Source organism: Panicum virgatum, chromosome 9K (genome assembly GCF_016808335.1).
Source record: "Panicum virgatum strain AP13 chromosome 9K, P.virgatum_v5, whole genome shotgun sequence".
In the NCBI taxonomy this organism is placed as follows: domain Eukaryota; kingdom Viridiplantae; phylum Streptophyta; class Magnoliopsida; order Poales; family Poaceae; genus Panicum; species Panicum virgatum.
The window spans coordinates 6,625,684-6,650,043 of NC_053144.1; the positions used below are offsets into that span (position 1 = coordinate 6,625,684).

At 49.3% G+C, this 24,360-nt stretch overlaps 1 protein-coding gene, 1 long non-coding RNA gene and 1 pseudogene across 2 annotated transcripts; 1 reads left to right on the top strand and 2 right to left on the bottom strand.

Moving 5' to 3' along the window:
* Positions 1–3,988: 3,988 nt before the first annotated feature.
* On the top strand, positions 3,989–8,524 carry LOC120649711. The gene is made up of 3 exons (XR_005665358.1): positions 3,989–4,413; positions 7,477–7,556; positions 8,123–8,524. It is a non-coding gene; the product is annotated as an uncharacterized LOC120649711 (long non-coding RNA).
* Positions 4,997–9,837, bottom strand: LOC120649709. Its single transcript, XM_039926579.1, has 4 exons — positions 9,070–9,837; positions 8,244–8,991; positions 6,113–6,540; positions 4,997–6,014 (listed from the first exon to the last, which is right to left on the bottom strand). The coding sequence occupies exons 1-4, from the start codon at positions 9,686–9,688 to the stop codon at positions 5,140–5,142; spliced, it is 2,670 nt and encodes an 889-aa protein (XP_039782513.1). The 5' UTR covers positions 9,689–9,837; the 3' UTR covers positions 4,997–5,139.
* An 871-nt stretch (positions 9,838–10,708) lies between these two features.
* On the bottom strand, positions 10,709–18,810 carry LOC120649710 (annotated as a pseudogene).
* Between the last annotated feature and the right edge of the window lie 5,550 nt (positions 18,811–24,360).

Below are 24,360 nucleotides of genomic sequence, written 5' to 3' on the forward strand. Positions count from 1 at the left end.
CCTTGCAGCAAGACCTACAACTTTTGTTACATCCACTTTTGCATTTGACTAATATTTTTATCTCTAGATTAAATATTAGTTTAATCCACATTTGTATGTATCTCAAGTTATACCCATGAACTAAGGCTAGTTTTTGGACAGTGTGCTACAACATAGATGAATAGATTACTGTAAAAATTTGAAGACATTTTGACAAATATAGCTATAGGTTTCATTAGATCTTGGTTTATGCCTATGTTAAATATATTTAAATCCACAGGGTTCTATACTAGTTTTATTGAGCTGAAATTTTTACGACAGGTTTACCATTGTTTATAGATTCTATAGAAACATTTTGGTAATTTTTAGTAAGGTATAACTAGTCCTTTTTATTTAATCATGAATAAACTTTGTAAATCAAAAACCCTAGTTTCCTTCATTAGAAAAATCTCATAATTTTACTAGAGCTTGATTTTGAGTAGATGAATCTACATGTAAAGTTTGAGAATCAATAACTTCCTACTTTGTTCTGTAAAAATAGATCTTTATCCCAACAAAAGTTGTTTAACTTATTGTTCATGTTTAATCTGCTTCATGAAAATAGCTGAAAATTTTATTGTAAGTTGGTACTTTAGTTTTGTTCCTTGCAGCAGAATTTCAACCCCATGAGCTATGGGTAATTATAGTTTTGGACAAAGCATGTTATCTTTAGTTTTGTTAGAAGAAATAACTTTTGTATGTTTTGGTATATAATGAAAACCCCACTTTGATTTTATGAACTAAGTTGTGTTAAATAACTACTCTATAAATGACTGCCCAGAAAATATTAATTGATAAGTTTCCTCTCCAAACTCACATCATGTTGGACTACAACTTTATCGTGAAGGAAAAATAATAACATCTATATTGTTGAGCAACTCGGAACTTTGCATTTATACATATGCATTGCTGCATTTCATTTAGGTACGATAGATGAACCACGTGAAGGATGTCACATTGAAACCGAGACAGAAGACGGTGAATGGTGGACACATCTAGAAGCTGGATGGATGGATCCCGATGAGCATGATCCCAAGGAAGGTACTTGCCAAGCGAGTATCATCTAACTAACACTGACTCAGTGTTAACCCCAGGCAAGCCCCGGAGCATAACCTATTATTTCAATTTATGACATCTATATATGTTTCTATTACTTGTGCATTAGGTTTAGGAATTGTTGGAATTCTAGTTGCATGATCCCTAGGTTCCCTGTAGTTATACTAGTATGTATAGGACGATAGAAATGCTATGCTTAATAATATCTCGGTAGAAGTCGAGTGATTTCTGATCACTCGCGAGACATAGGATGTATCGTTATTTTGAGTATATGGAATAGTGGAATAAGTTGGAGAAAGAAAAGAAAATGGAGACCGGGCGGGGAAAGGCTAGCCCGTCTGTGTCGATTAAGGACCGTTCGTTGTCTGGCCCTGTGATCGAGTTCGAATTGTACTAACTGCATGCCGGGAGTAGGAGGTAGTCGAAACCGGTAAGCCGAGTACTGCCTTGTTTCGAAAGTACATAACTTCATCACCACCCCTTAGGGCGAGTCGGGTAGTCGCGGAGAATTGGGATGCATATGTTTACTTTTGGTGGTCTCTCATTGAGCCCGGCTAACTATATGTAGGTGAGGCGGTTCTGTAGTTCGAGACGGGGAGGGGAATGGTTGGTTTGTATTGTCCGACGGGGCAAATACGTGCCGTGTTGATTAGGTCCACCTTGCAAGGTTAAATCGGATCGATTCGCCGTCAGTCGCTCTCGGATATGAGCACCTTTATCACAGCACCGCATCGTAGTGATACAATATAGAATATGGATTATACATTTATGATGATGGTTACATTGAATTATAGTATATTTGCTCTACCATGTGTGCTCTAGTTGGTTTAGACAAATATTAGATTATAGTTAATCTATATAGAACATTGAGCTAAAATATTAAAAATAAGGATCACCTTTATGATGCTTTTTCTGCAAAATAAACCACCAGCCAAATGCCTTGCATGTCTAGGTATGTGGGCTAAGTATACCCAATAATCGGGTAAGTCTTGCTGAGTATTACTATAGTTAGGGTTTGTTGTTTACCCTGTTTCAGGTATAGAAGCTAACCATGATTTGCATCAGTGGGCTCGATGTGACGTCCTCACGTGTTCATAGTTATCGTTTTGTTTTATTGGTTCTCAATCAAATTTCCTTCTCTCAGGTCACATTCTCTTCCGCTGCTGTCATTTATTTTATGTAAATTCTAAATTTAAAGTTGTTTTGTAAATATTTTTATTATTATCTATTTTTATGAAATTATATTATGCTGGTACCGTCTGTGCTCGCCGTCGCGCGAGATTTCTGGTGTGTTTCGATCGGCCTGTGGGTTGGAAACATGCTGTCAAGTTACACTTAATTAAGCTAATGCGCCTGATGCGTTCAAATGATGACCATTACGTTTAATTAAACCGTTTAATTGGCGGTTCTGTCACAGCGACGCGACGGCATCAACCGACCGACAGGCTGCTCCCGCTGTGTGCTCCTGGTTCTCCTTTTTTTTTTCCCCTCTCGCCCCCAATGATGGCGAGCACGGCGTGTGCCCGCTTTGGGCACGTTACTATGTTCGACGCGAACATGCGGGCGCCCTGCTGGTCCTTCCTGCGCGGGGCTCGCCGCTCACCTACCCCCGACAGGCAGGGAAGGGAAGCGTCACCACCCTCGCTGAGAAAAAGGGCAGGTCCTTTCATGTTTTTTTTTTCTTTTTCTCTCTCCGTGAGTGACTCCGTCGCGTTGCAACCGCGAAGGAGCTGTCGAAACTGCTGGAGCAAGAGCACCGCCGTTTGTTCGTGCTGCTGCGCCGACGTTGCTGGCACGGCTCACTCCGAGCTGTCTCTGGCCGCGTGAGCGAGGAGTATGCTACTGCAACTACGCCGCGGTAGCTTGTCTTGTTTCCAAGGTTGGCGAAGGACCGCACCCGCACCGTATCAAATTCCTTCGGTACCAGTACTCGGACGAATCAAGTAATCGCCGGGCACCAGAGTACCAGACCTGGCAAGGACCAAAGGAAGTTAGGCGCGCCGCGCGCAAGGTGTACGCGTACATGCGCAGGAGTGGACGTGTTTTCGTGCATGTGAGAAGCAAGAAGAAAGTGAGAACTGGGAAGCAGCCTCGTTGGTCAGCAGTGGCCGACACTGCACAGGCAAGGCCCCGTTGGACTTGGAAGCCGCCTCGCATGTGGGTAAGGGTCGCAGCTCCCCCAGAAAACTTCCAACCCACACGGGGCGCACTGGGAGGGACGGGCACGGGCCAGCCCACGGTCACGTCACGTCTGCCCGAACCCGACCTCTTGGACGGGAGCGCGCGGTCGTGACGGCGACGCGTAGCGAGCGAGCAACGACGCCGGGTGATGCGCTGGAGCTCATGATGCCGGGGCCTGGCCACCGCGCGGGGACGGGGACGGGAACCTCATTCCCCCCGCTGGGATTTTGACTTTCCAACGTGCGCCCCGCCGGCTCGGGCAGGCAGGCTGGCGGCGTCACTCACGCGCCTCCCCAATTCTTTACGCGTGCCGATGGATGGGGATCCGCCCTCTGCCGCGGACGGGATGCCCGTGCCGCCACCGACTGCCCGGCCGGCCGGCCGACCGACGGTGGCGCGCGCGCATCTCCACCTGCCGTCCTGCCCCCCCGCGCGGCGTGGCTCCGCTGCGGGCTGCGGCCGCCACCACAAGGCGCTGGCCGCTGGAGTTGGGCGCGCACCGGCCGGCACCGCGGGCGGGTAGAGGGGTCCACAACTGCGGCGCTGTCCGGTGGTTGGATCCAGCGATTCCATTCCCTGCATCTCCTGGCAGTACAAGGACCAGGCCCAAATAGATGCTGTCCGAGTTGCCTAGCGGTAGAAGCCCAACGTAACGTGGCCCATGTACGAACCTTTTTTTTTTGGCATGTGCGTCAGTTCTTTCTGGCCTGCGCGGGTGCCCCAAGCCCACTACAAACATAACATCCTGCGTCGTCAATCGTCAATTCGTCATCCTCCCCCTTCCTTCCCCCAACCGTGTGTGCGTGCGAGAGCAGAGAGTTGGCACACCGTGGCAGTTGAGGCCTGGCTCGGAGCAGCCTGGGACGGGACTGCGGGACGGGAGGGAGGGAGCGCCGGAGCGGGCGCGTCGTGCAGCCCCGGCTTCGAACGGGGGCGTCTCGGCGCCTCTGCTTCAGCCGGCGTTCGGTAGCTTAACCCCACGTGACGCGGCCACGCCGCCGCTGATGGAGGACGGTAGGGAACAAGGATGCCGTGACTCGCGAGTCGCGGCCTCCGTCGGATGGCGACGCCGTGGCCGGCGGCGCCCCCTTGCCCGTCATTGGGGCTCGGCATTCCATCGAACACCTCCCGTGCACCGGCGGCGAGCGAATCTGCCAGGTACGCCGGGGCACGCATCGCTGCATTTTGAGTTATCCTGCGTTCCCACTTTCGTTAGCAATCTCGAGATTCGTTCGATTTGGGGGGCGTTTATTGTCGTGGTGGAAAGCGAGAGACGTCAAAAATTGTTGTTTCCGAAACTGATTTTCCTTTTCAGTGTCAGTTTCAGTACCAGTGCCTGGCTCCTCCTCCATGTCTGAGCATAGCGTGGCTAGCTCAGTTAGCTCCAATGTGACAGTTCCTTGTGTTGTAATTACTCTTCCAAGACAAGGTCTAATACCTTGAATTGGCTATGACACTTCGCAGCTAATGCTTGCCACCGTGTCACCGTGTGCGTTCTGTTTTTACTTTTGACGAATTAACCTCACCTCCATTAACCTTAAAACTACATCAACAGCTCTACCATCTGTAGAGTAATTAATTATGGGGCAGCACATACACAGGGTGTATGCATTTTATTACAATAGCTCCCTCAAAATTAGACAAAGAAGATATATATATGGATTTAATACACGCATATAGATACTGACACACGAAATGATTACAGAAACGCAGAACCCAACTCTGAAATACTGCAGCAATATAGTATAACTGTTTGGGAAAACTGAGCTGAATTATTATTATTTTTCGGTGAATGATATCCCTGCTTTTATAGAGAGCATATAACAGAGTTTTTGGTACAACATACTCACTGCTGGGGCGAAAACTGAGCTGAATTATGAAATATCATCCTTCTTGTAGCAATTTCACAAGTTCGAGCAAGTTCTCATGAGAGGATCCTCCCTCTCTGATGCTTGCGCATGCCTTGTTCTTCCACATTACTGCCCTCGCCTTGATATCCTCATCTCCCAGCAGCTGCACAACCTTGTCCTTGATCTCCTCCTTTGTGACGACTCCTTGTTCATTGGCACAGAGCTTCAGGCCTGTCTTCCACACGTTGCACACGTAGCTCTGGTTGCAGAACTGGTCAGCAAAGTAGGGGCAGCACAAGAATGGGACACCATGGAGCACACCTTCCATCGTTGAATTCCACCCGCAGTGTGTCATGAAACAAGCAACTGAAGGGTGTGAGAGTACCCTTTGCTGGGGAGCCCAATTAACGACCAGTCCTTTGCCACCGATACTCTGCTTGAATTGATTGAGCCACTCCTCTTTGATTTCTTTGGTGAAGTTTGGCCGGACTACCCATAGGAATGGCCTGCCAGATAACACAAGTCCATTGGCCAGTTCTTGGAATCTTATCGCGTCAAAGACAGTAGAGCTCCCGAATGCCACATATATGACAGAGCCTGGGGCTTGCTTTTCAAGCCAGGTGAGGCAGGTCTGGTCTTCAGACCAGAAATTACCAGTCAGCTTTGACATTGGACCTAGCAATGGACCAATGGGCAATGCATTGGGGAGGAGAGCCAACGCTTCAGGTTCTACCTCTCTGAATGTGTTGCAGATGATGGTCTCAGCAAGTGCCATCAATTGGTTAGTATTAATGACATTCCGTATGCTCACTCTGCGCCTCTCTGTGGTGCTTTCCATGCTGACCCAGGGGATCTCAGTTGAGTCAATGGGTGGCATCAGTTGGACCATCTTGTGCATTTTCACGCTCCCTGCACCAAATTCAATGTTCTTGGTCACTAAGTCATAAGATGCAAGGAGGAACATGACAGTATGGGATTTGCTATGCTCAAGGGGATTTGATCCTTACCACTTTCATCAATAACACCATCCTCAATGATTTTAGGAAGTTTCATCCTTAATGCAAACACAGATGCTGAGTAAGTTGAGAACAAAGCAATACGTACTCCCACCGTGTTGGTCAGTTTTAGCGCCCAGCTCATAGACACATCTGCTATCACCCATTTTATCTTCTTGATTTTGATAATCTCCTCAAGGGGGCTGAACATTGCAGCTGGTAAGCCACCGATCAACTTGCCAATGTCTGTGTGATCATCAGCAGGGTCCATACCATCTCGAACCGAGAGCATGTGAATTCCTTCAGGGATCACCCCTTTTTCTTGCATGGACTTGAGGATACAATCATGGTTGAACTCGGTGTTTACGAAGTCAATCTGGAACCCATAGTCGACTAGCCTGTGGGACAACTTCATTAGTGGAATGACATGACCTTGTGCGGGGAAGGGTAGCACCATGACATGAGGTTGAGGAGCAGCAGCCATAATGGCCTTTCCTGTCATGGCCACAAACAGTTTGTGGATAGATGTTACCATATTGGTTCATCAGGTGTGCATACAAAGGGTGCCATATCATGGTTATTGCCTCAGACTATACATCAGCAAATTTGTAGCCTGTTGAAGATAGGTCTCACTTTTCCAAAGAGAAGGTTATCTTCACAATCATTCAGTCCAGACTTGACCACTTTGTTTTCTCTGCCTTGCTGGGCAAGCAAATTAGCCACATATACTAGGGGACGGAGACGTTCCAAATAGTTATGCTCGGTACTCTAGATGTATTCACTTATATGCACGTGACTGAGATGCCAGCTGGTGAACTTAAACTACCTCTGGTTGTCTGGCCTATCCATTACGTGTAAAGAGGTTCACTGGAAATTCTAACAGGTTCAAAGATATTGACACTCTATAATAGGAAAATACAATATTTAATTCATTTTTTTAAACAACCAGTCAGAAAAACTGCCGATTATATTAAAAAGAAGATGGAGCCTTTTTTTTTAAAAAAAAAAACTGTACAAGCCCCCGCTGTGGTAGAAGATGGAGCCTAGACTGGGCAAACAACACTACAAAAGAACCCTAAAGGGCTGAGTAACGTCCACAAACAACCATATAACTAACAACTCCAGGCAACAACTATATTTAATTCATCTTAAAATAAGAGAATATTTAGAACATCCATTTTGTTGGTTCCTGTCCGTTACTTCGAGCCAACATACGCCTGAAAGATTGAAGTCATCTATGCCCAAAAGATAATGTTTATAACAGATATCAAATCAATTTCATATTTCATCTTCTGTTTGTAAACTTTATCGACATTTTGATGTTTATCATTTATCTACCTGTGGACAAAGCTTAAGCTAATTTGTATACTCTGCAGAAAAGTCAACGAGCCAGATTGTCTTGGAAATAACTTAAAATGCAATGGCCTGGTCTCATGGAGCATCTGCCTTATTTTCGGTAAGCATGTAATCCCTACATCTGTTCAGTTGTGCAATTCCTTACCCAATTAGTTATTTGAGATATATAGTGACATGCTGACACTGCATCATGAATATTTGTTAGCTGGGAACGTCCTACTGGGTGCTAATATCTTAGACTCTGATCCTGTAGTGAACTCTGTACTTGCTTATAGCTGTTGGGCTCTGCTAGCTCAGTTTTTGATGGCTTGGCCGAAACTGCAGGCATTCAGTATTATCTTAATGTAGCAATTGCTTCTTCTTTGGAACTTCCCTAGCCACTTCGCAGATCTAGAGATTGCTAAAAAATAATAATATTGAAAAAAACAATTTCTTAAGATGCTGCCAGGTGTCACCTTCAGTACGTGGTGACCAAGACACCACGAGGGCAAATTGCATTTGGCATTTGCTATCTAGTGACACTGACATAAATTCTAGTAGTATTTCATTACACTCTATGGCTGTCTATTCAACTACGAATGCGACTTGCAATAATGTTTATCCAGCCAACTGACCTCTGAACGAGAAAAGAAAGATCTGACAAACTAAAGATTATTGCTCTCTCAGCAGGTTCACAAACTCGAGCAGATCCTGATTTGAGGGCCCTCCATCCGCGATGCTCGTGCACGCCCTGCTCTTCAAGGACAACGCCCTCGCCTTGATCCCCTCGTCTCCAAGCAGCCGGGCGACCTTGTCCCTGATCTCCTCCTTGGTGACGATCCCCTGTTCATCTGCGCAGATCCTCAAACCAGTACCCCACATGTCGCAGATGTAGCTCTGGTTCAAGAACTGGTCGGCGAAGTATGGCCAGCACAGGAACGGGACACCATGACACACCCCTTCCATCGTCGAGTTCCATCCACAGTGCGAGATGAAGCATGCCACCGAGGGGTGCGAGAGCACGCGCTGCTGGGGAGCCCAGCCGACGACCAGCCCCTTGCCTCCAATGCGGCATCTGAACTTCTCCAGCCAACCTTCATCGACGCCATTGGCAAAGTTCGGCCGGACTACCCACAGGAATGGCCGTCCGGTGAGCACCAGCCCGTCGGCAAGCTCCTGGAGCCTTGTAGTGTCGAAGACTGTAAAGCTCCCGAATGCCACATAGACAACTGAGCTGGGGGCCTGCGTGTCTAGCCAGGCAAGGGAGGTCAGGTCTTGAGGCCAGAAATGGCCGGCTGATGTCGACTTGGACGCCACAAGGGGACCGATGGCCAGTGGCTCCTTGGGGAGGAGGGCCAGCGCTTCGGACTCGATCTCTTGGAATGTGTTGCAGACGATGGTGTCGGCGAGTGTATATGGGGTGTTCTTAATCGCTCCCTGTATTACTGCTCTTCGTGCCTCAGGGCTATTACCAACACCAATCCATGGGTGCTCAGCTGCTGCGATGGCCGGCATCTTGGGCCTCAGCTGGATCCTCTCATTCCTCTTCACGTTCCCTGCATACGGAAGCAGCATGTCAAGAATGAATTGATGCGGAGAAGTCTAAGAAACTTGGAAATCTTGTCGGCTCTTACCACTTTCGTCAATGATGCCATCCTCTATCAACTTGGGAACTTGCTCCCTCAGCGCGAAGATGGCGGCTGAATAGGTCAAGAACAAGGCGACGCGCACGCCCACTGTGGCGCCCAGACCCAGCACCCAGCTCATGGAGACGTCAGCCACCACCCATCGAGTGTTCCTAGCTCTGATCAGCTCCTCTAGGCGGCCAAGCATCGCCGCTGGCAAGCTCTGGCCCAGCTTAACAATGTCGGTGCGGTCGCAGTCAGCGCCCATGCCATCCGGGAGGGAGACCAAATGGATCCCGGCATGGACAGCAGCTCTGGTCTCTCCTCCCGCTGCCTCCAAGGCCGCGAGGACGCGGGCTTGGTTGTACTCCGTGTTCACGAAGTCGACCTCAAAGCCATGGTCGACAAGGCGGCGGGACAGCTCCATGAGCGGCATGACATGGCCCTGCGCAGGGAAGGGCAGCACCATGACACGAGGCCGGGGAGGAGCAGCCGTGGCGGCCATGGAGGCTGTCGTAGCCAACGTGTTTGCGCTGGTCGTGGTATCTACGGCTGCACGGAGACGAGTCCTTGAGTTGCATCTTCTGAGCTCAGAGCCTGATGTGGGGCGCTGGCTGCTCCTGCCCATATACAGAGAGAGAGAGAATTCACTGGTAAGCGGCGGCCATCAGCTCGCGTGTGATTCGTCGAGCGACCACATCAACGCAGTTGCGTCACATCTTAGATAAGCAAGAATTCATTGGTACTCCTCTGGTTGCCCATCGGTTTCTCATCCTCCCAATCATTCATATTATTGCTGCATTTCCAGCCATAAAGAGCTGCCTTGCGTCATTTTTTGTGGAGGCAACCAATGTAGGCCGTGTTGTCTACGTCTTCCTCGTATGATTGAGTAAACAGGAACACGTGGCGTGTCGTGGCAACTGATTTAATTTCTGCCAGGGCTAAACTGATTATTATAGGAAAATGCCATTTACAATCCTAACAGAACTGCTCAGGTATTGATTCATTTCCCCATTTATTTCCTTGCGTTCTTGATGGTACTTGATAGAGTGAAATTCCCTGCAATAGTATCTGTACAGCAACAGCACTAATCCATGGAAGTGGCCACATGCTTTTTTATACGAACATTGCATTTGCTATATACTGATACAATTTCTGTAATTTCGTTCCTTTCGTAATAAAATTCAGGGAATAGCACACAGTGGAAAAATATGCTGATAAAATTCTCAAGTTAGCATGATCCTTTGCAGGGTTTGCTTAACTGTTATAAATAGCTGGCATTCAGCATCTATCCAATCTAGCATTGGTTTCTGTCTGGAACAATCTGGGCGCTTTGTTGATTGAGATGGTATGCCACTCTCACAACAGGACCCAGTACTCCAACTCCACATGTAGCTTTACCACAATGCTTTTCTATCAACACTGCATTTGCTCTGAGCTGATACAATTCTAAAGCCAGCAGGATCCTTTTGTACTAGTGTTTGCTTGTTTGAATAACGGCAGGCATTCAGTATTCCTATCATCCTATGCCGACCTAGCAATGTCTGGAACTTCTCTCTCGATGGTATGTGTCACTTTCAGAACACGGTCCTTGCTCATTTGTTGCATTGCACTTGCTCTCTAGTGATACAATAATAACAATTCCAAATGTGGAACAATCCTTTGTATTGTTGCCTAAAACAATGCGATGAGAATGAGACAATGGTCCACCTACATGTTTGAATGCTTTAATTTTCTTACGGCTCTGCAACAAATGTATGGCTGTGTTTAGATGGAGGGAAAGGAGATACAAAAAGTCACATAGGACACTGTAGCATAATGTAGTAATTTTCGTTTGTTTGTGGTAATTGTTGTCCTACTATGGCCTAATTAGGCTCAAAAGATTCGTCTCGTCGTGTACATCAAAACTATGCAATTAGTTTTTTATTTACCTACATTTAATACTCCATACATGTGTTATTTACTATATTTAATGTTTTGATGTGATGGAAAGTTTGGAATTAGGGGATAGTTTTTTTGGGAACTAAACACAGCCTATATCTAACCAACATACCTCTGAACGTCCAAAAACAAGCTAAAAACTAATCTTCGCTTAGCAGGTTCACAAGTTTGAGCAGATCCCGATGCGAGGACCCTCCCTCCGCTCGTCTTGATCCCCTCGTCGCCGAGCAGCCGCGCCACCTTGCCCCTGATCTCCTCCTTGGTGACGACCCCCCGCTCGTCGGCGCGGATCCTCAAGCCGGTGCCCCACACCTCGCAGATGTAGCTCTGGTTCAGGAACTGGTCGGCGAAGTAGGGCCAGCAAAGGAACGGCACGCCGTGCCGCACCCCTTCCATGGTCGAGTTCCACCCGCAGTGCGACATGAAGCACGCCACCGAGGGGTGCGAGAGCACGCGCTGCTGGGGCGCCCAGCCGACGACGAGCCCCGTGCCGGCGACGCGGCGCCGGAACTCGTCGAGCCAGCCCCCGCCGACACCGTCGGCAAAGTTCGGCCGGACCACCCACAGGAACGGCCGCCTGGTGAGCACCAGCCCGTCGGCGAGCTCCTGGAGCCGGTCCGCGTTGAATACCGCCAGGCTCCCGAACGCCACGTAGACGACTGAGCCGGGAGCCTGCGCGTTGAGCCAGGGGAGGCAGGCCTCGTCTTCGGCCCAGAAATGGCCGCCCGCCGATGTGGACTTGGGCGCCTCCAGTGGGCCGACGGCCAGCGCCGGCATGGGCAGGAGGGCCAGGGCCCCGGACTATCTCCTTGAACGTGTTGCAGACGATGGTTTCGGCGAGACTGATGAATCTCGGGTTGTTTTCGAGCACGCTCTGAATCATGGCTTTGCATGACTCCGGGCTCTTGGCAAGGCTGATCCACGGAAGCTCGCGTCTTTTTTATTTTTATATTTTTTAAAATTATTTTTTACAGAAATATATTTTCGGTTTCATAATTTACAGTTTTGTACCCCTACCGCCCGGCTGCGGGGCGGCAGGGTACCTGCCGCCAATTGGCGGGACGGTAGGAACCTGAATGTAAATAAAATTTATTTTTAATCGCACCCTGCCGCCAACTGGCGGGGCGGTAGGCCGGTAGGCCAGGCAAAAATTCATTTTTTTAGTTTTCAAAATAGTGAACTTCTAAATTCAATTAAAAATTATAGAAAAATTAAAAAAATGCAAACTAAATTTTGATAGGTTTCTTAAATCAAGATCTACAGAGAAAAAATACTCATGCATGTGAAATGTCAATTTTGCCCCTCTAAAATTTTAGGTTGCGTTTAATCTAGTTTATTTTGTATCTGTTGTTCTGTTTGTCTAAAAATCTTGAAAATTTTGTGGTAGCCTAATTTTTGCATGTGTATTTCACTGGAAAATTTTCAGGTGCATAGCCTAGGTGCATGTTTGCGGATCTATTATTCTACTGCTAAATGATGGAAATCCAACAATAATAGATCCACAAATATGCACTTAGGCTATGCACCTGAAAATTTTCCAGTGGAATACACATGAAAAGAGTAGGCTATCACTAAATTTTCAGGATTTTTAGACAAACAGAACAACAGATACAAAATAAACTAGATTAAACACAACCTAAAATTTTAGCAGGGGCAAAATTGACATTTCACATGCATGAGTATTTTTTTCTCAGTAGATCTTGATTTAATAAACCTAACAAAATTTAGTTTGTATTTTTTTGATTTTTGTATAATTTTTAATTGAATTTAGAAATTCACTGTTCTGGAAACTAAAAAGAAAATAATTTTTTGCCTGGCCTACCGCCCTGCCAATTGGCGGCAGGGTAAAATACGATTGAAAATAAATTTTATTTACATTCAGGTCCCTACCGCCCCGCCAGTTGGCGGCAGGTACCCTGCCGCCCCGCAGCCGGGCGGTAGGGGTACAAAACTGTAAATCATTAAACCAAAAATATATTTATGTAAAAAATAATTTTAAAAAATATAAAAATAAAAAAGACGCCGGAAGCTCGGTGGCGTGGATCCTCTCGTTCCTTTTCACATTCCCTGCAGATGTAAGTCATGTCCCTGATCTTAACAACTTGATTTTTCTAAACTGCTAAACTGCTCTTGTTTTCTAATCTGTTTCGTCGATGATGCCATCCTGTATCATCTTGGGAAGGTGCATCCGCACGGCGAAGCTGGCAGCCGAGTAAGTCGAGAACAAGGCGATGCGCACACCCACCGCGGGGACCAGCTCCAGCGCGAAGCTCATGGTCACGTCGGCCACCACCCACCTTATCTTCTTGGATCTGATCGTCTCCTCCAGGCCGCCGAGCATCGCCGCCGGCAAGCCCGCGAGAAGCTTGCCGATGTCCGTGCGGTCGCCGTCAGGGCCCATGCCGTCGGGGAAGGAGACGAGGTCGATCCCGCCGGCACGGGTCGTCGCTTCTGCGCCCGCTCCTCCTGCCATGGCCGCGAGGATGCGGGCGTGGTTGAAGTCTGTGTTCGCGAAGACGACCTCGAAGCCGTGGTCGACGAGCCGGTGCGACAGCTCCATGAGCGGCATGACATGGCCCTGCGCCGGGAAGGGCAGCACCATGACGCGAGGCAGGGGAGCAGCGGCGGCCGCCATAGAGGCAGCTGCGGTAGCTTGCGCGATTGGGGGTGTGTTTAGATGCGTAAAACAGTGTTAAAAAATCACATCAGACACTGTAATACACTGTATTTTTTTTGATTTGTTTGTGGTAATTATTGTTCTATCATGATCTAACTAGGTTCAAAAGATTTGTCTCGTCTGTACGTTAAAACTATGTAATTAGTTTTTTTATTTATCTATATTTAATGATGCATACAAAATAAAAGATTTGATGTGATAAGTGAATAGTGAAGTTTGAAGAGAGAAATTTTGGAAGTGAACACAGTGTATCTTCTTTTATCCCTCACCTGCCACTGCCAGGGTACCACCATAAAATTTGAAATTTAGACCCCCTTTGCAGTGCAGTGCTCCAAAATATGCTCCTGCTCCGGCACCACGTGAGCCCTGACAAACGAGGTGCCCCACCGCGGCCCCGGGGTGGAGCTACGGCCTACGGAATTTTCCGCTCTTTGCAGCGGAACTGACGGTGCTGGAGCCACAAATTGTGGCCCCGTTTGGCAGGGCTCCTGGAGCCGCTCCAGCAAGAACCGTGCCAAACGGGTGCAAGTGGAGCAGCTCCATCACAGGAGCTGCACCTGAAGCCGGTATCGGCTTACACAAAGGAGGCGGAGCCACAGAAACGTGACGGGGCTCTGCTGGTTGCATTCCTATCTTGTCTTCAGCCGAGAGCTCGCGGCGTGTGTGCCGAGGAGGCCAGCAGCGCGCTCGGAAGATTGGCACGCGGAGGCCGCCGGGAGCTGGCCGGCCGGTGGTGCACGCGGAAGCGGGGCTGAGTCGAGTGGCCGGCGACGCACGCGGAGGTGCGAGCTTGTGGCAGGGATGGCCGGCGACGGGAGCGCGAGGTGAGGCGGCGGCCCACGGCGGCGATGGCCAGTCACGGGAGTGCGAGGTGAGGCGGCGTCAGGGACGGCCGGCCGCGGGAGTGCGGGGCGGCGGCAGAAGACGGTCGGCCGTAGGAGCTCGAGGAGGCGCTCGGCGGCGGCCGCGGGGAGAGGAGGCGCCGGCCTCCGCGATTGGAGGAGGCGGCGGCACGGGCCGCCGTCGGCGAGTGGAGGGGGGCGCCGGTTGAATGAGGAGGCGAAGCGGAGGAGGCGGCGGCGGGGCTACCAACGAGTCGCGAGGAAGTGGCCGGCAATTGGATAAGAAAAGAGGAGGAAAAAGGAATGGGAAGGAAATAGATAAGAAGAGGAAAAAAGAAAAGGAAAAAAAATGGTAATTTAGACTTTTTGCAACCTCAATCCAACAAGTGAAGCTGTTTTGCCAAATATTTTCTAAAACGACTCCAACTCCACCAGAGAAGCTACTCCACCGGAGGAGCCGGAGCTGTTTTTGGAGGAGCCAGAGCCCTGCCAAACAGGCCATGTGTCTCCATGCTGCTCCAGTGTGCTCCTCCAGGTCGCCTGTCCCCTTTACCCCCACGCGTGCAGCGTCTCCTCGCGCCATCTTTGTGCGCTGCGGTGGGGCGGGAGGATGGCGGCGGCGGAGGGCACGAGGTGGGATGGAGACCGGCAACGGCGAGAGCTCATGGTGGCCCGAGATACCCGAGGCAGGGGGCCGCGGGTGCTTGCAGTAGGGGGGCGGCGGAGGTGGAAGGAGACTGGAAAGGGTAGGTAGGGCAAATGGATAAGGACGAGAGGAGGAAAAAAGAAAAAAGAGAGAAAAATAAAAAGAGAGTAGAAAAAGGAAAAAAACAAAAAAGAAGGAAAAGTTAAAAAAAATATAGGGAATGACAATTAAATTCATTTTTCATGGTAGGGCAAAAGGGAAGAGGAGCACACCTATTATATGACTTCATAGCACATATGATTTTGTCATGTTTTATCTTCTACACACTTTTTACAGAAATATCTAACCGATGACTGCGAGTGCAAGAAGTACTAGCAGCTCCACGGCCTCTATGGCCTTGTTTGTTTTGGGAAGAATTGTAGCGCTAGTGAATAGTAATAAACTTTGACAACTAATTATGGTGTCAAACAAAGTCAGTTTACAAAATCAACTTCAGAACCCCGCGCTAGCGACCCTGAAGAATCTAATGAGGCCTTTGATCGAGCGATTAGAGGATGGTTACTATAGCATCACTGTAGCTAATTACCAATTAATTACCATCATTAGATTCGTCGTGAAAAATTACACCCATCCCTAAAAAAGTTTTGCAAATTGACTTCATTTAGTGCTTCATGCATATGCATGCGAGATTTTTTTTTCGGAAAGTGTGCGTGGTAGAATTCTAGCACACCCAGGGTTTGAAATTTCGGCGAAATTTCGCCGAAATTCGGCGAAAAATTTCGTTTTCGCTAGTTACCAGGAAAAAAATTTTCGGTATTTTTCGGAAAATTTCGTTTGAAAATTCAAAATTCAAAAAAATTCGGCCAAAATTCACCGAAATTCGCCGAAATTCACCGAAATTTCATTTCTGCTAAACACCGAGATTTGCAACGAAAACAAAATGATTAACTCTGAGCACACCCAAACAAGACCTATCTCTCTTTGTGCGTGCCCATCCCTTGCCATTCAATGCCCCGGCTCGGCTAGCTCGCATAGGAGGAAATTTAATAGTCCAGCCGCCTTACGCGACAATAGCGGGTCACGCTAATCAATGCTGTCCACATGCATTGAGCCTTTTGGTTGATGCGTCACGGTCAGGCCCCAGCCTCACATGGAGGCGCGCGCAGTACGAAGCGGCGCACAATCGGATCCACCGGTAAAGCCCTGCCCTGGTTCCTCCGCCCCCGGTCCTGGTTTTGCCGCCCTCCGCTCTACCATAAAAACCGGAACCAGAGCTATTTTTGAGGACCCAGAGGCCCGCCAATCAGACTCTTGACCGTTTAGTTACCAAATAAAATTTTTTTAGGTGTCACGTCAACAATTTGACCAGACGTCGGGAGGATTTTTCAGACACTAATTAAAAAACTAATTTCAGAACTCACTTGGAAATCACGAGACGAATTTTTTTTGACCTTTGACCGTATCATTAGCACACGTGGATTACTGTAGCATTTATGGCTAATCATGCACTGATTAGGCTCAAAAGATTCGTCTCGTCGTGTACATCCAAACTGTGTAATTAGTTTTGTTATTTAATTACATTTAGTGTTTCATGCATGTGTCCAAAAACAAAGTCACAAATTTCAAAGTAAAATTTTTTGGGAACTAAACGCGCTCTTATTTTCTACTATTTTCTAGCAGGTCAGTCAAACTAGTCAAATTAATAAGGCTCCCAGCTACCTGCACGACCTAAGAGGTAAAAGGAGACCCATTTCAACGGTCCACATCTCCAGATCTAATGGGCTGGACTCCTGGACCCCCTCCACCACATTCCGATCATGATTGGCCCGGCGGTTGGGCTACTCGGCTGATCGAGCACCAGGTCAAAAAAAACCTTCAGAGATCCGACACGATGACCGGCCCTCCGACGGCCCGACGAGCGCCGGGGCAGGCTGGTCGACGAGAAGCTCTCCTCCAATCTTGGTCGGCCCGCCTTCCCCTCGGCCGGCGGCGTCTTCAGCTCCGGCATCCCAACGGCACGCCCCTATTGTTCTCTCAGCAGATTCACGAACCTGAGCAGATCCTGATGCGAGGACCCTCCGTCCGCGACGCTGGCACGCGCCGCGCTCTTCAACGCCAGCGCCCTCGCCCTGATCCCCTCGTCGCCGAGCAGCCGCTCCAGCTTGTCCCTGACCTCCTCCTTCGTGACGAGCCCCCGCCCGTCGGCGCGGAGCCTCACGCCCGTGCGCCACACGTCGCAGACGTAGCTCCGGTTGCAGAACTGGTCGCCGAAGTGGGGCCAGCACAGGAACCGGATGCCGTGCCTCGCCCCTTCCACGATCGAGTTCCACCCGCAGTGCGTCACGAAGCAGGCCACCGACGGGTGCGCGAGCACGCGCTGCTGGGGAGCCCAGCCGACGACCAGCCCCATCCCGCCGCCGACCCGCCGCCTGAACTCGTCGAGCCAGCCGTCGCCGACACTATCGGCGCCGAAGTTTGGCCGGACCACCCACAGGAACGGCCGGCCGGTCAGCGCCAGCCCGGCGGCGAGCTCCTGGATCCGTGTCGCGTCGAAGACCGCCAGGCTCCCGAACGCCACGTACACGACGGAGCCGGGTGCATGTGCGTCGAGCCAGGCGAGGCAGGTCGGGTCGCCGGGCCAGAAATGGCCGGCCGCCGGCGCGGCCGTGGGCGCCTCCAGCGGGCCGACGGCCAGCGCCGTCTTCCGGATGAGGGCCAGCGCCTCGGACTCGATCTCCTGGAAGGTGTTGCAGACTACGCTGTCGGCGAGCGCGAGCGCCGCGCCGGTCTTGATCACGGCCTGTAAGACGGCTCTCCGTGCCGCTGGTGTCTTGCCGACGCCGCTCCAGGGAAGCTCGTCGGCGTCAACGGCCGGCATCTTGGGGCTCAGCTGGATCCTCTCGTTCCTTTTTACGTTCCCTGAGCAATCACCAAGCACGCCCCTTGATGTTAACGATTTACAAATTTCTGCATGACTTGAAAATCGCAGTGTTCGTGTGATCGTGTCTCACCATCTTCGTCGAGGATGCCGTCCTCGATCATCTTAGGAGCGTGCGTCATCAGCGCGAAGACGGCGGCCGAGAACGGCGGAAACAAGGCGACGCGCACCCCCGCCACGGCGGCGAGCTCCAGCGCCCAGACCATGGGCACGTCGACCACCATCCACCTGATCTCCTTGGACCTGATCAGCTCCTCGAGGCGGCCGAGCATCGCTGCCGCCAGGCCCTCGGCGAACTTGCCGATGTTGGAGCGGTCAGCGTCGGGGGCCATGCCATCCGGGAAGGAGACCATGTGGATCCCGGCAGGGAGCGCTCCTGCCTGGTCTGCTCCTCCTTCCATGGCCCTGAGGATCCGGGCATGGTTGAAGTCCGTGTTCACGAAGTAGACCTCGACGCCATGATCGGCGAGCCGGTGGGACAGCTCCATGAGGGGCATGACATGGCCCTGCGCAGGGAACGGCAGCATTAGGACACGAGGATGGGGAGGCGCCGCCGCCATGGATGCTGTTGCGTGCTTGGCGGCGAGTGGTGTACGGGCGGTGACGCGGTAAGCCGGTAATGGTGGGTCTGCGCGGTTCGGCTACCGGTAATGGCGAGCCAGTGGATTGAGCGCGAGCCTACCAGTCAAAGTCAATGGACGCCTGCTCGGTTGGTAAGTGGACGGTCACATCTAGCACCGCGATCGCCTGCTCATTCTTTTAGTGAAGGCTCGTTCCCGTTGATTCATATTTAAATTTAAAATATTTGAAAAAGCAACATCATCGCTGACATCATCGCTGCGACGTCGTTTTTCTATATATACTATAAAAATCGAAAACTTTTGAAAACCTTTTTTATTCAAATCGGGCCCACCGTACCCTTCATGCCGGACCCATAAAAATCACATGTTAAAGAGCGTTTCTGCCAAAAACGAATTATTTTTTCACCTTGCAATTTCTACACCCGTCTCCGTACCCATCTTAATATTTCCACACGGGACTTCTCTTCCGCACAGCCGCATTGAGGCATCTGACGAGAACTCCCGCAAATGCCGAGTCCCCTAGCCGCATCTGGCAGTCCACGACGGAGCATACCTACGCTGGACGCCATCGCCGTCGGGGACCAGCGCGAGGCGCTGCTTTACCAATGGTCGCGCCCTTCCTCTTGTTTTTCAGCAGCTCCGTCTCGACGCCCTCGAACTCCCCGTCGAGCCCCTACGACTCCATGGAGTATTCGGTCGCGACAGTGTGGATGCTGCTATCGCCGCTTCTCGGCAGTCTGGGCGACCGGATCCACTCAACCGCCGACAACCTCTTCCGCTGCCATGGTTGATAGGTATTGATTTTAGCCAGTGGCGGATTCAGAAATGGTTGAAGGGGGGCTGATTTCTTCATCTTCTCTCTCCCTTACTTCTTCCTCTCCTTTCTCGTCCTTTCTTCTCAAAAATTTTTTTTGGGGGGGGGGGTGGTCTAGGGGGGTGCAGTGCTGCCTCCGCCCCTGATTTTAGGTTTGAAGTTTTTATTTGATTTACGCACTGCCATGGTGGAGGAGGATTCTTATCTTTGGGCATGCCTCTGGGATAGGAGGCAGCCGTGGTGGCACGAGGGTTGAAGGGGAGCGAGTAGAAGGGCCCACGATGGAGGTAAAAAAGAGGAATGTTTTAAATTTTTACATTTGTCGTCCTAGCCATGGTGAGATTGTTTTGATTTACATGCTTTCTGGATATTGATTTATAGCTTAAAAAATAGAGGATCTCATTGGGTTTTTAGGTGTGGAGTGGATTGAGATTTAGCGTCACGGTTTACACCCATTTAGCATAGAGCTTCCGTAGCTTCAATTTGCTTATCTCGGTAGTGAAGTACTGTTTGTTAAGCATTTGCATTTATACAAAAGTTGTGCTGGGTTTATAACTATTCGTGCTTGTTGGTAGATATTTTTTCTCATGCCAAATTTTATTCATAGCTACTAATCCCGTGAGGTAGCTATTATCAATTTTAGAAAAATATGATTTTTGGGCATGTTTTTTTATACAAGATATGAGATATTTTTGTTGTCGGTCGAAACCCACCGGCGAGCAGCGACGGGCAACACGAAGAGCCGGGAGATTGTTGGTGCGCTGGCAGGCACTGCTCCCTCGTCGACGGCCCGCAATTCCGTCACGCGCCCGGAGGATGTGTGAAAGCCGGGCGTGCCACCTGACCTATACCCGATCAGGAGGGTATAGACGTGCTCCGAACAGTTTCCTGCGTACAAAGACACGTGTAAATGTAAGTCCGAGCCGTGGTCGGCTCCCCGGGACGACTCTTGCATCGGCTTTAAAGAGCCGATCGAGTCCCGGTGTCAGATGGGATCTGATTGTATCCAGATATGATAAATAAATCAAATAATTGTAAAGCTGCTTCAATTGAATCTAGCTAATCTAATCCATGATGATAAAAGCTTCACTGCTAGATCGGAACATCCTACACGTGACTAGGCCTAATGAACGTAACAGACCACTGAACCGTAACCCAAAATAGAGGCCTAAGAACTAGCAAGAGCCGATTCCCGGAACAATCCCTATTAAGACCACGATAAAGCATCTACTACACCACCGGATCATCCAATCCGTTTGCAAGGCCTAACCTAGCAGATATTATGCAAACTCTTAAGAAAAGAGCAAACCATAACAGACTAGATCTACTAAACACAAAAGAAGTAGGGTATTGCCTCTGTGCGACTAATTCTATGCGACAAGAACTAACATAAGATTGAAACGTGACTGCACAGAGACAACATGATATTCGTAGATGATAAACAACGAAGCACAATGGATCAACTAAAAGCCATGCTACGAACATCAGGATAACTAGTACTACTCGCCATCAAAAACGCTTCAGTACGAGTAATACCAAGGTAAAAGTAAGAACAATGCTGCCCTGATCGTGAGAAGCGATCAGGGCAACATGGCACTTGGATGAAACCCTAGGATTAGGGGTGGCGATGTGCCGAGAGTTGTTATTTGTGAGTCGTGATGACGCTCTCTTTACGAATAACAAAGGATACATATTTATAGTCCGGAGACTTGGGAAACAATCTAAACTAATCTTGTCCCGATTGGACTCTATCTCTAATCTTGAACTAAATCTAAAGATACATGGCCCATGTGGCCCAGATGCTCACGCAGGAGCCGATTTACAAGTCTTCTTCAGTCTTCTGCTTTAAGCCCATCTTGATTTCGGCCCATAAATTAATCCTGTTAATTTATGGTGATAACACATGCCCCCTAGTTTTGACAATGATAGTTCCAAAACCAATCCGTCGCTTCATCTTCCCGTTAATGCTCAGTAATCACACTGCAACCACCAAGGAAGACGCAACGTCTCTGCAACTGGCTCCTCGTAGGACGTGAAAACCGCCGATCCTTCTCCCATCTTTTACTATTTAACCTGACCCCGAATCGGCTATTCTTCACAGCAAAAATCCTTCTTCCTCCCAAGGCCAGTAGCGCAGAAACCCCAATCCTCCAGCACCAGCAATGGCCATCTCTTCTTCCTCTGACTCCAACTCTTTTGGAGACTCTTATTCCTCTTCTTCCCCTTCTTCTTCCCCCCTTCCTGCTTCTTCCGTCGACTCCATCCCGGAGAGTCGGGAGCCGACGCCAGAGTGGGACCCAACCGCAGCGCACGAAGCGCTGGCTCCTCTGCATTGGGATGCAGAGGAGTACGATTTTGGGGTCGCCTCCGAGAAGGACGAGCCCGAAACTGAAGGAGAAGACCTCCGGCTCCTGTTCCAAGAGGAGTCGGAGAAGGACGAGGAAGAAGACCCCTCTTCGGACGGAGTCGACTCTTCCTCGGAAGAGGAGATCGACTCCCCCTCCGATGACGACGAGCCGATGGGCGGAAAGCCTTTTCGGTTCCTCGGGTCCTCCGAGGAGGACAGCGAGGAGGAGAACAGCGGCGACGGCGGTGGCTGGAGCGACTCCGGGTCTGAAGGCGGCAGCAGCGCCTTCAGCAGCGACGACGACGACGACGGCAGTGACGACGACGACAGCGGGGATGTGCCAGCTCAAAGCCCCAAGCGTCGTAGGTACTAGGTACCTACGAACAGTAATAGTATCGTAGGAGTAGGATCGCAAAGCCGAAGGATTGACTCCTTTGTAAAATCGGATTTCCTTGTAATAAACTTTCCTTTAATGAAATCAAGTTTCCTCAATTTCATGTGTCTTCGTTTATTTCTCAAAAAGCCGATGGCAACGCATCAGGCTTCTATAAATATCCAAGAGCCGACGAAATTCAAACTAGAAGCAACCCGCAGAAGAATAGAGTAATACTTTCAGCCTGAACCGAACTCTTGAATCCGAGCACAATTCGAAAACCACGCTCTACAAATCCGAGCAATAACTCTCCAAGCAGCCGGAATTCGAATCAAAATCTCCAGCAATCAAACCCTAAGTCAACAGATCTGACCATGACAGATTCTGCAGCTCAAACAACAAGCTCTGCAATCGATGATGCGGCAATCCACGGTCTGAAGGTAATATTCGGCCTAATCCTTTAATTTTCTTCAGTTTATCAAACTTCTGAAACTGAAACTCTGAAACATGACACCATACGCATATTTCTGAATTTCTGAACTTCAGGTGTCAGACATCTTTTTGCCGCATCCCTCTAATCCAAAATCTTTCTGTCTTGGCCCACAAACCCATGAAAACCCCATAGATTTGATCTCTTGTGAAGCAAATAGGATCCCTTTTGTGAGTCAAAACATCGATTTGAACCTTTGGGCCGACTGCTTAAGAGCCTGGCCTAATCCACCCGAAAGCTGAATTACATGGTACAACAGAGTAGCAAAAGTCTACATGCCCTTGTGGCAAGATTTGAATATAGCCGATGCACTTAGCCTATCACTGTCACCCCTTGACAAAGATGAAAATCTTCTGAAAACCATCGGCTATTTCTGGTCTGATGCTCTGAATTGTTTCCTCTTTGGTCATGGACCCATGACCCCTACTCTGCTGGATGTCACCATGATCACTGGACTAGACATTAGCTCTCCTAATCCTGCTACTCACAAAATGGTAGAAGTCCCCTTCAAACTTTCTTCCAAAGTCAACTGCACAAACTGGGGTACTTACATGAGTCAGCACATGAAAACAAAAGGTCCAGTGACTGAGAAGGAACACACAGCCTTCTTAAATCTTTGGCTAGAGCACTTCATCTTCTGTGGCCCTCCCTTAGCTCCAACTAATAACTATCTCCCCTTGGCCTACCACCTGGCCCATGGTAATCACACCGGCCTAGGCAAACTCTTCCTTGGAGAAATTTACAGATATCTCCATTTGACGACACATAACTTGCTTAACCACAAGAAACTGAGAACTGGAGGCCCTTGGTGGTTCATTCAGTTGTGGGCACAACTGTACTTCCAGCACCACATTCCCAACTTCCAAGGCCTGACCAAGAACTCTTTCCCTGATGAGAGTGGCAAACCAATCAGATGTACTAGTTACGGCCAAGCTTTGTTCAGTCTCCCTGACAGTAAACTAAATTCAGAAGATGCAGCAAACTAGTTTAGAGTCTTCTACAAAGGACTAGATAATCCTCTCTACTTCCCATTTACTGAATCTGAATCCTTTGAGAACCCAACTGCCTTCAGATTAGATAACCTTGCCGATGATGACAGCACTCGGCATCTATTTTCTTTGATGATTCGACCCGGCTTCCTTCCTGTTGGCATCAGCACTTCTAACAGAATTATCAAGCCAGGTTATGAATCTTACCAACCAGTTATAGCAGTTCGGCAATTTGGCCTAGGACAGGTCCCTCCCCACTTCCATATTCACCACTTGGTGGAGAGCAGAGCCGATCTGCCTGATGGTCTCACCAGCTCGAGATGCTACAGCATGTTTGACAATCTCCACATTCCAATACCAGCCGATCTGTCCTTAACCTCTTCATCAATCGGCTTTGATACCTGGTGGAACATGTGGAAAACTCATGTCTTCAGAAAAGCTCTAGGCCCTCGACTGCAGCAAATCGATCCTGAATATGTAATCCCCGAGGAAGAGGTACCGAATTTACGCATTCATCCTTCTAAGTCCTCCATCCTTTGCATCTGTCTAATTCTAATTCATTATGTTAGCAGCAACAAGATGGTCCAGAACCTATGACCAGCACTGGGGAGCCATTCCACTTTCTTCCAACTGCTCCTGATGTACTCTTTTGCAAAGGATCA